The 11,333-nt window shown below is 47.1% G+C and overlaps 1 protein-coding gene across 1 annotated transcript; it reads left to right on the top strand.

Annotated features, from left to right (window-relative positions):
- The first annotated feature begins 214 nt into the window (after positions 1 to 214).
- Positions 215 to 1,381, top strand: LOC149340645 (facilitated trehalose transporter Tret1-like). Its single transcript, XM_089551319.1, has one exon. It carries the CDS (start codon positions 230 to 232, stop codon positions 1,379 to 1,381), a length of 1,152 nt encoding a protein of 383 aa, XP_089407445.1. The 5' UTR covers positions 215 to 229.
- Positions 1,382 to 11,333: the final 9,952 nt, after the last annotated feature.

Here is an 11,333-nt window from a genome sequence, read left to right as displayed (position 1 = left end):
TGCAGTGAACTATAGTGCGAGCGCGAAACGACGAGAGACAAAAGAACTAGACTTTCTTCGTCCCTTGTGTCGTCGCGTTAGTACCATCTTTCATTGTGGTCTTTAGTCCTCATGTTTAATCAGTAGCATTAATAGTGAATAAGCCCCGTGAATTCGAGAAACTCCTTCTCATCCTTTTTTTTTTGCAGGACAACTGCTAAACCTTATCGGCCGGAAGCGCACTCTATGGATGGCCGCTGTACTGTTCGCTGCCGGCTGGCTGTGCCTGGCATTCGCGGATTTTACGGCCCTGCTTTTCGCTGGGCGCTTCCTCGGGGGCGGAGGCATGGCCATTACATCCGCAGGGTCGGCAGTGTTCGTGGCTGAGGTTGCTCCCGCCAGCCTGCGTGGAGTGCTCAACACGGGCTGCAACTTCCTCATCTCATTGGGAATCCTGCTAGGCTACGTCATGGGCAAGTGGCTGGATTACAAGTGGCTCGCACTCGCCTGCCTCGTCCCAGCTGTAATCTCCGGCTCCGCGTTCTTCTTCTACGTGCGAGAGTCGCCGTTGTGGCTTTTACAAAAGGGACGCCGCAAAGAAGCCATTGAGGCAATGCAATTCTACCGCGGACCACGCCTCGAGGACGAATTCTGCGCCTTAGAATCCTGCGCAGGGAACGTGACCGGGATGACAATGAGCGATTTGAAGCAACCCTACATATATAAGACGTTCTTGTGCGCGCTACTAGTGCTGTTGATGCAGCAGGTGTCGGCGGTGAGCATTCTCATTTTCTTTGCCGAAGACATATTCCTGGATGCCGGCATGTCACTGGCACCCGACAACTGCACTATTCTAGTGGGTGGCATCCTGTCTGGTACTTTCTTGGTTGCCACCCTTCTTGCCGACAGAGTTGGACGAAAGCCTCTCTTCGCGATCTCCACTGCGTTGTCCGCAGCCAGCCTAGCAGCCCTGGGCCTCAGTTTGCATTTTAAGGATGAGAAAGGTCAAGACTTCCAAGACAAGTACAGCTGGCTTCCGCTGGTTTCCATTGTGTTATACTTTGTCGGCTACTCTCTCGGGCTTGGTCCACTGCCATTCGTTTTTCTCGGAGAACTAGTACCGCTAAAAGCTAAAGGTGTCGCTACAGGAGTATGCATGTTCATATACAATATAACCGGGTTCCTGGTCACCAAAGTGTATGCCGACCTGGTTAACTCGATAGGAACTTCTGCTACATATTGGCTATACGCTTCTCTTTTGGCAGTAACTTTTGTCTTCTTCATTCTGTTTGTTCCGGAAACCAAAGGTAAAACCTTGGAGGAAATCGAACAACTCTTTGGAAAAGAAATATCGCCGTCAAAGTTGGAGAAGACTGATGTAGTAATGACGTGCCACCTTTAGATTACTTACGAGCAATGAACCTCTGATGGTTCTTTTGCCGCCCTTGTAGAGACAACAAACGCAGCACCTGTCAGATTCTTTCTATGACGGTGTGCGAGACCGTTGACTGCCATTATGGCCTAAAGTCAATCCTGGTGGTGCCATTCAGCATCGATAACTGCAGGAAAAGCGCACCATGTTTGGCTTGAGCGAGCCCAGTTAGGAGCAAAGGGTTCTAGGAAAAGAAAAACTCCACTTATATGGAGCGGACAGTCTTAGTGATCTAGTTATATATCCTATTGCTGATGCTCTAAATGAAGCCAATGCGTTTGAGTGGCCACCTGAACTATTTATTGAATAATTAATCACAGATTTGCTTACTCCGCTGCCGCGGTGGCTCGGTGTTATTGTGCTTGGCTGCTGACCCGAAAGGCGCGGCTTCGATTACGACCGCGGCGGTCGAGTCTCAATGGAGGCAAAAAGCTAGAGGCCCGTGTGCTGTGTGATGTCAGTGCACATTAAAGAACCCCAGGTGGTCGACTGACTCCGCCAGCCCGTCGACGAGTCTGTTAAATAGTGCCGTCAGACGAGTGTCAAATAATTCGCGTACAGCGACCTGCGGCTAAGCGAGGGGGCGAAACAGCCCAGAATTCGCACATGCACGCAAGTGCTTGCCATTTTAATCTCGTCCTGCCGCTCGACTTTGTCACACAGCGCTGTGTGGCCGTTTTCTAGACAGTGTCACGACATTATTAAAGCACTTTGCAGGTGGAAATACATTTTAAGTATGCAATATAGGAAAAAAACTGTAGAATATGAGAACACACACCAATATGCAGTTACCTAACACCAAAAAATAATGTGGACATTACAGCACTCAGCTCAACTCACGCTCCAGCAAGCATTTAGCTTGTGGCAATAGTCATCAAGTGCACTTACAAATGCCCCAAAACTGGAAGTTCTAAACTTATGAATGGGTAGTTTGGTCCAGAGTTCTATTGCTTCTGCTAATAAAGGTCATAGACAGAAGCTGGTTCGGGATAGGTAGAGACGACTAGCTCAACGATGAATACAGCGGGCCCACACTCTTTCTAGTGCGCATAAATTCATATCCCTACCACTTTAAATTTCGCTGTGAATTATTAGAAACTGTGTGTTTATGATCGTCGCTTTTTATGCCGCATCTCTAAAAACTCCAGACCGCAAGTTTAACACCTCCACAACTTAGTCTGTCCTTGTATCCTTAGATATAGTCACCATAACTCCCTGTTGAAAACATGGCCAGCAGCGCAATGGCGTAGACATGCCAGTCTAGTAAAGTAAGGTATCGGCAATATGTGATATTCCCTGGATGTTAGCTGTTTAAATCACCAGTGTTGTGTACTCTAAACGGCGCAGCAGTAGCGGTTGACGTGCTACATTCCACTTGTTTAAAGAATGTTTAGGTGTGTAGCTTAATATGGTCTGTATTGCAACTTTCAGTAGAGGAAATGCAATTTTTCGGCATGTCTTTCCTATAATTAAGCTTGAAATCGTCTAGTGTACTCCGCAAATGATATCAAATTGTAACCATGCTTTAGAGAAAGCTAGATTAGAACAGCTCGCTGTCGTTGTTCTAACCTCCATGAATTTTTAAACTTTGTGACCTTTAGATGAATTTCTAAGCGTTTGTAATCTTGTTCTTTAATTTATTTACCCTAAAAGCGCACAGGGGCCGCACATAAGGGGCTGGCATTATGTAAGCAAGTCACAAATACAGTGCAGCAGTAACATCATAACAAGTTTGCAAACATGAGGGAACACATCAGAATCAGGATTTTGTATTGTATTGTAGTGTGGGGTTTAGTGGATCATAAGCATCTAAGGCTATCATGCACCAAACTCAAGGTGTAAGAAAATAGGTTTCTGCGGAACTTTGCGAGAAAGAAAAAAAAATTTCGATGGTGTAAAGGACCTAAAACGTTAGTTGCTACTACGCTTTAATGCTGGGAAAGAAATTTTAGAAATAGCTAATATTAGAATCTTTAAAGAAGGTCGAGTAACCTCAGCGGCCATCCTTGGCTGGGCAAGGATCCCGAGGCCCCAACGAATCAAGTAAAGACCTCAGCATTTTTCTCAGGCATGAGGAGACGGCTGAGGTGTATAAAAAAAGGGAAGCAAAGCAGTCGATCTGAGTAGAATCAGGATTTTAAAAGTTAGGGTAATGCACAAGTGAAGCACCAACAACGCGCAGAAATTCATTCCTCTTTTAAGCTATATCAGGGTTGGGAAGCTCGCTGATGTTTGCACATTACCCAGAAATCTATTACAGTAGAAAGAAAGGTCACATTAGGAAGTCACCGAAAAAGAAAACAAACTCTAACGCGCGAATGAAACTGAACAATGCATTGAACGGTGTGACAGCACGCCACGCACTTCTTCAAGAACTGCTATGGACCGCAAAATATATGGCACACTTTTCCTTATGAAAAAATGTTTTGATGCTACGCCTAGGGAGCTAGTCGCGCGATATTGTTACCAGCGAATAGAGCATACATGATGCCCCTTATACCATGACACTTTTCAGGTGATTGGATTGCAAGACTTTGTCGAAAAACATTTTTCCAGCATACTCATGTCCCGTAAACTTCTGCTCATGATAATACGTTTTTTACCCAGAAGCAGTGCAGTAAAGCGCTACAATCAGCACATATTGTTCACTATGAACGTGCTTAAGTTCTTCACCGACAGAGATTGCGTATGCGTTGTCCCCTACACAGGGCGAAAGAAGAGGAAGAAAAACATATTCTAAATCCTTGCCTGGGTGGCTGGAGACCCTCAGCCCAGTAATCTTTGCTTTTATTAAGAGTCCAATAAATGCCGGGTTTCTACAGCGTCTCTCTCGCCAAAGCACCCTCTCTGCTTGAATGATTTGAAGCTGAGGTCAGGCTGCAGAACATAACTATCCTGCGCAAAAACGAATTTCTTTGCCCTTAACGCCTCGGAAAAAGTACAAAAGAAAATGGCAGGCGATCACACGAAGCGAGGCGACAAATCTGCGTCAAGACTATTTGTTGTATATTTTGACTTTGCATTGATCGTCTTCCCACTGCGTCTTTTAATTTGCTTTCCCGTGGACTTCCGGCCGCTGGAGCCTTCCGGAGAATGAAGGACAGTGGAGGGTGTAGGTATGCGGGTCGGTTGAGGGAGGATGCCTTCTGGAGTGTCGACGTGGGTGTCGGGCGGGGCGGGTGGACGTTTGCATGTGTCGGAAGTAAGTGAATCGTTGTATTGCGCAACTTTAGAACGTGCATTTGAAAAAAAGCGTCCGTCGACGGTGTTTGCTGAAGCCGCCACCTGGCGCCTTCGCGTGCCACAGCTAAAAGAAGGCAGCAATGTGGAGAGGGAAAGCCCCTCTCCACTTGTAGGGTTCAGGAGGAAGAGACCGAAAGTGGCTGCCGCTGGGAAAACCCGGATTGTGGCTAGCATGGAGGGAGGATGTTCTGACGCGGTCGGAATAATGCGCAACCCGGCGGGTGGCGACCGTGGAAGGTGAAAGTGAGATGAGAAGAGGAGCGGAGATAGAAGAGATTGCCACACTTAAAGGGACTATGCAACAAATTAAGAGAGATTAGGTGAAGCAGACGGGGGATAGGCATTCCATCACTAGTCACCCCAGCGCAAGAATTTCTGAGCTAGCATCAATAACAACGAAGTTATAGACGATTAAAAATTACGCTCCTCCTCTCCCCCCTCAACTCGTACACGCGGGGCACCCGAAAAAAAAATAAAGAAAACAGCTCTGGGACTGGGCCCCACAAATGACTACGTCAGTCGCTGACGTTCAGTTTGCGACTTCCGGTTGTCGCACCCAGTACCCCAGCAGCAGCGCCGGCAGCGTCTCTCCGGTCTCTCTTCGCCTTCCTGGATTGCGGTGCGCGTCCGATTTCTTTGCTTCTCACTGCGACAAAGGCAGTGCGAGTGGCTCCCAAACTCCCGACAGAAAGAGGCGGCACAGGTAAGCTGAAACCATATTCGCGAAGGCAATGCCCTGGCTCACGCTTGCCCGATGGGGCCGCGCGGCGGCACGAGCAGATGATTTTCACGGCTACCGGAAGTCTGCCCGTGACGTAGTGGCCGCCGTGGCTCAAGCGAATGACAGCGTGTGGTGGCCTGCCGACGTCACGGGACTAGTGACGTCTATTTTCACGATTTTGGTTTCAAAATCGGTCACTGCGAGGACACCAATAAGCCCGCGAATTTTAAAAAACTAGGTTTTTAAAAATTCATGCTAAATTTCCGGCTCAGCTCCGAAGACTCATACTTGGGGAGAATGCTTCTTAGCATCATTTCTAAGCATTGGAATCATTTACAAGCGACTTTTAATTCATTGCATAGTCTCTTTAAGTTGTGTGCGAGCTCCCCTTGACGGTTTGACGGCTCAGTGTGAGTGGGTCTTATGGAAGCAGGGCCTTCAATGGGTGGTGTACAAAGCGTCGAAGACGTGCGTGGAGCCCGGCGAGCCGAACAGCAACGCCTTCGGTGAGCGCGTCCGCGAGGGACTAGAGATGTACTTTCAAAGGGCAGAGTCAAAGCATCCCAATTCGGGCGCGAATTAAGATAAACACGAAAGAAAATTGCGATTCCATCACATATTGCCTGTAAATAACAATCCGAGCTGATTAATATAAAAAAAACATGTTTATTGAGCGAACAAAATTTTTTGTGATGTGAAAGATTGTACACATGGCGCCTCTATGCCGCGAAATATGTCTATGTCCACTTACACAAGGAACAATAATTTTCCGGTACTGTTAACTTTTTCAAGTACTTAAGAGTGCATTTCCAATGCCTCTCAGCTTGCCCACTTGATGGTTCCTACTTTTTGTGATGAAATTTATAGTAGGTCCTTGGTGGCACTCAGGCCGAAGGAAAACTTCGCATTTACGACAGCAGATTCGAGACTTTGACAGACAGCCCGCGTTTCGGCACCTTTGCGGAAAGTTGGCGTTGATGTGAATGGGCCAGTGGTTGTTTCCGTCTAATCGTGTGGAGTTTGTCGGCAGAGGTGTGCCGACACGTGATTTTCGGGCAGGCTTTGCTGTGCCCGTGCTTGGTCTTCCCCTCCTGTTAGGCGCAGTTCTGTTCCTTGCAATCAAGCTCCGTGCAATCTCTGACTGAAACGCCATTACATCCTTCACTTCCCTTTTGAGAAGTCCCTCTGCATTAGCATGACGAATGTACTCAAGCCAACTGTTGCAGATGGAGAAGGAGATGACGTGGGCGATTACTCTCACTGGCCATTTCTTTGTCTTTGAATGGTGGGGGTACAAGGACATAAAAAGTCGAGCTTGTCCACGCCACCCATAAATTTATTGTACTGGGAGATTACCTGCGGACAGTCGATCTCAAGATGTTTTTTTCTGCTTCACTCCACCTCTTCGCCTTGGTGATGTTGCCTATTCCTACTAATGTAGACACCATGTTGAATGGACCATTGTCGTGCCAGCGAACAATCACTACGTCTTCTTCTTCAGCAATCCTGAAGTCGTAGCTTCCGCGCCCCTCCTTTTTCAACTCCTTTTCACTCTTGAGCTCACAGCCTAGAAGTCTGTTGGCCCTGATCGTACCAGAGGCCAAAATCCCAAGCAATTGCAGCTCTCGGAAAAACGGCACCGAAGAAAAATTATTGCCCATATAGCACCTCATGCTGAGACCATGTGGGAGCGCCTCCACGAGCCGCATCACAACTGATCCGCCGAGGCTCAAGTGTGAATGGTCGCTGCTTACGCCAGTGCCTTTCCCTTGATATAACTCAAAGTCATGAGCCATCCCGTCCGAACTGCAGCAGACAAATGCTTTAATTCCTTCGGGGTTTGGCTTGTTATTCACAAACTGCTTAGCGGGGACCCTTCCTGTAAAGGGCACAATCTGTTCGTCAACGCTGCTGTCTGCAAGGGGTTCCAAAGCAAGACATCGACTTCTGACAGCTTCAATGATTGGTGCCACTTTCCAAAACTTGTTATGGGGTGGATCCTGTGGAGCGTTGACATCAGTAACATGTAGTGCCGCTCGCAGCTTGAAAAATTGTTTGGATGTAATTGCATCCGCAACACGTGGTATTCTTGTGTCCTTCTGGTAATACATCCTGATTCTCGGAAATTTCAAGATTCCCATGCGTATCATAATGCCAATAAAAACTTTGATTTCTTCCGATGTGGCGTTTAACTCAACACCATCTGTTTGCAGCGCGTAAATGTTCGTGAAATGTGCCAGGTCATCAAAAATTTTCTCTGGGAAGTACTTCTTAAAATACTCAAGCGGCTCAAGAACAGCTGATCCTCTGTTAGGGATGAACTTGCACTCAGTGTCCACCGGTGAGAATTTCTTCTTAATCCACTTGACCACGATTTTCTTTCTTTGCGTTGGCGGTGGCTACACATTCTCTTCATCATCACTGCTACTGATGTTGTGGTCGACTAGCACAGGATCTCCATTTGAAGCAGGCTAGAATACAATGAAAGAGTTATAAAAATAATCATGAAGTAAATTTTAAAACTGCTTTTGTGTAGTGGCAAAACTTACCACAATTTCGGCAGATTCTTCGAATTCATCGTCTGAGAAGGCCCCATCCGAGATATTTCCATCGGCTATTCTGGCTAAAAGAGCTTGAGCGGACGTAGTCGATGCTTTTGGACGGCATACTGAGTGCTCTCTAAGACCTATAATACATAAAAGATAAAGTTCTCCATTACCGCTTAGAAACGAAATAAAAAGCAGGAACAACGTTATCTGGTAAGGCGGCCTTGAAGCGCCATGTTTACAATTGTACACACGCATCTTTCACTCTGAGGCACACAGCCATCTTTAACATATGCTGCAAAAACATTTTGCACGTGAAAAGCGCAAACCTTATATATTACGCTGACATAAACACCATTGTTCTAAATATAATGTGCAAGTGAAAAAAGAAAAAGAATTGCAATGCACTCACGCGCTGCTCCGTCAAAGGCGGTGGCGTCCATTTTCAATGTTTTGCTTGGCCTTCAGCTTTGGTGCAAAAAATCTAGATGGCGCTAGTTGTCCCATTAAGAGGCATGTTTACATGCCCACGTGACCTACCATCGCGTTTGAAGCAAGGGCGGGAGTGCCACGAGGCGCCAAATTTGATGTCTACAATTGTACACACCGCCGCTTAAGGAGAAGTGTAAAGTAGTGCTAAGAAGACTACATTAGCAGTAAAGTTCGACGTAAAGAAATGGTTTTCGTGTCGTGTCATGCAAGAGTGGTACAGGGTCATGCCACGCGCTTCTGTCGGCCGGCCTATCAGTCGCCTGCCAGTTTCTTACCGGTGGGGGGCCGAAGGCGCACCCACCGGAGGAAGCGCTGGAAGAGCCACCTTCTCATCCCCCGAGGGTGCCCGGAAGGTGTAGGCTTCACTCACTCACTCTGTCTCTCTCTCTCACACACACACACACACACACACACACACACACACACACACACACACACACACACACACACACACACACACGCGCGCACACACACATCGGTTTTTCGGCGAAAGAGGACTATACTGCTCACATAGTTTGAGTACAACATCGTGTTCTATTGATGTAAGGCTGATACAGTCACGCCTTTCATTTACTTTTACCCGTCAGATCATAATTAGACGAGGAGTTTATGTCGCCAGAAAAAAAATATGAGCAGAACAGCGCAACTTAGCTTTCAATAATCTTATCATTCAGGGCTTCTCCGGTCATTCAGCTGTTGTTGAAAACATGCACTACAATCTGCTTTCATTTTAGCTTTCTAGTGCAGTGGGGATCACTGTTCGTGCGTGTGTTTAAAAAAAAAACTTACAGGCGATCAATTCTTCTGAGGTGAAGGAAGTGCAACAGTATGCCTCTTTCACTCGCGAACCTATTCCAATTATGATTCTATTTAATTCTGACTATACTGAAATTCCGACTACGCAACTCTGCAAACAGTGTCACACTGTTAGACCGCGGCGGATCCTCATACTGTATACAAGAGACCGATTTCCTCAGCCTTTGCCCACTCGACGGCTGCGGTGAGTGTCAAGTCCTTTTTGGCTAGAAGCTTTTCCCTCAGCGTCTTACTAGATGTGCCGTACACTATTTGGTCACGCAGCATCGATTCCCGAAGGGTGTCAAAATTGCAGGTCTTCGATTTCAGTTGCAGGTCTCGATAGAAGTGCTCGAACGGCTCACCTTCGGCTTGCGTGCGGTTCCGGAACACGTAGCGCTCGAACGTCTCATTGTTCTGCGGTAGACAGTAGGCTTCAAAAGCTTGCACTAGCTTGTCGTAGTCCTTCTTGTCTTCAGCGGTAAGATCGAAGGTGTTGTACACATCTATTGCCTCTTGACCGGCGAGGTGAAGCAAAATGGCGGCTTTCTGGGCGTTGCTGCGTTGTCTTCCTGGCTCTGTTGACTCAGTGGCGATGAAGTAGAGCTCTACCCGTTGCTTGAATCGAGTCCAGTTGTCCGCCACATTATCCCCGAAACGTAACGGCTCTGGAGGCGGAAGCTCCGTCATTTTTTGGCGCGGGAACTGGTCACTTCTGACACCATGTATACAAGAGACCGACACGTGCGGTAGCCATGAAACAACTGACGTTTATTGCCCGCTCACCGGAAGTGCCCGAGCACGTTGCCAGACTGGCTGGCGTGCATCGTACAGTTTCAGCGGTCACCGATACACATACCACTACCGGCGCTGTGGCGTGCCGGTTAACAGCGATGCGCCACTTCACTGCCTGGTGGCTGTTTCAAACAGAGCCACCGGTGTGGCTTGTGAGACCCAGATTGCGTTTTTCCAGCAACTTCATTTTCGCATTTTCTTCGCGAAGCTGTATATTTTGCAAGTAGGCCTATTGTTGCCTGAGTCATTACCTCCGCAGTAATCCTCCTTTTTTATTTTTACTGAACCCTCTCCCTGCAACAGGAGAGGGGGAGGGGGCAAAGAAGGTGTGAACGGTTCATAGGTGGAAGATGGAGGGAGGTAAATCGCTCTAAACAGCATCCATCAAGTGGAGGCTTCAAACAGGCGTCGACGCCACCAACGACGCCGGAGGGTTTTCACCTCCACGGCCCTTTTAATGCTCTCGCATTAAAAAAATAAAACACGATCGGGAGCCAGGTGGCTGCTCGTTTGTGAACGAGAGGCAGCGATCGTGGAAATATCGTTCCACCCCTAAAACTCCAGCCCAGCAATGTCTGTACTGCACCCGATTTCTTACCCCTGTCACATGGGCGCACTCAGTGGTGTTGATTTCCAGTTTCCAGCTCCTTGGAGTAGAACATTTCATCTTTAAATTCTCATAATTAATACCTTACCGAAAGAAATAGCCGTGAAATAAACCAGCCCCTCTGCCTTGTACAGCACCATTTAGCTACATCGCAGATGCTTCAAAGTTTAAATTTTTTGCGATATACGATAGTTTCACTCGGAAGGCTTTTGAGTGAAATGAAAGGACGTTAGACATGTTTTAACTGGTATGAAAAAGATTAAGAAATTCGCCTAAATCTGATACAGCTACAGGGAAGAGGAGTGGTATAATGTGACGACGACGTCATTTTCTGTGAGTTCAAACACTACGGCGAGGTTCAGCACTTCAATGGCGACAGGAAGTAGTGGTTTTAAAGCATACTAATTAGTTAAAAGGCCTGTAATATTCTCGCTTCTGCAATTTTTTGGTCCTGAAAATTTGCAAGAATTAACTACCAGTTAATACTGCTCGAAATGCTCAGCTATTAAGGCAGCAAAAGGGTAAATCGTTCATCTGTAGTTATGTGATCTATGCTGCCGTTGAACTACGCATACTCCTAAGGTTTTGAAAATGAGTACCCCTATGAATAAACGCCCCCTCAAGACCAGCCTTGAAACTTGGGCTACGGATGTCATCTAAAGGTAATCATGAGGTAGGTAGGTACACTTTAATGATTAAAATCAGGGGTGGTTGAACGCCCTC

This window comes from Amblyomma mixtum, chromosome 6, assembly GCF_055824585.1.
Source record: "Amblyomma mixtum isolate Tamu chromosome 6, ASM5582458v1, whole genome shotgun sequence".
In the NCBI taxonomy this organism is placed as follows: Eukaryota; Metazoa; Arthropoda; class Arachnida; order Ixodida; family Ixodidae; genus Amblyomma; species Amblyomma mixtum.
The sequence above is the reverse complement of the archived record's forward strand: the minus strand, read 5'-3'. Positions and strand labels throughout refer to the sequence as shown.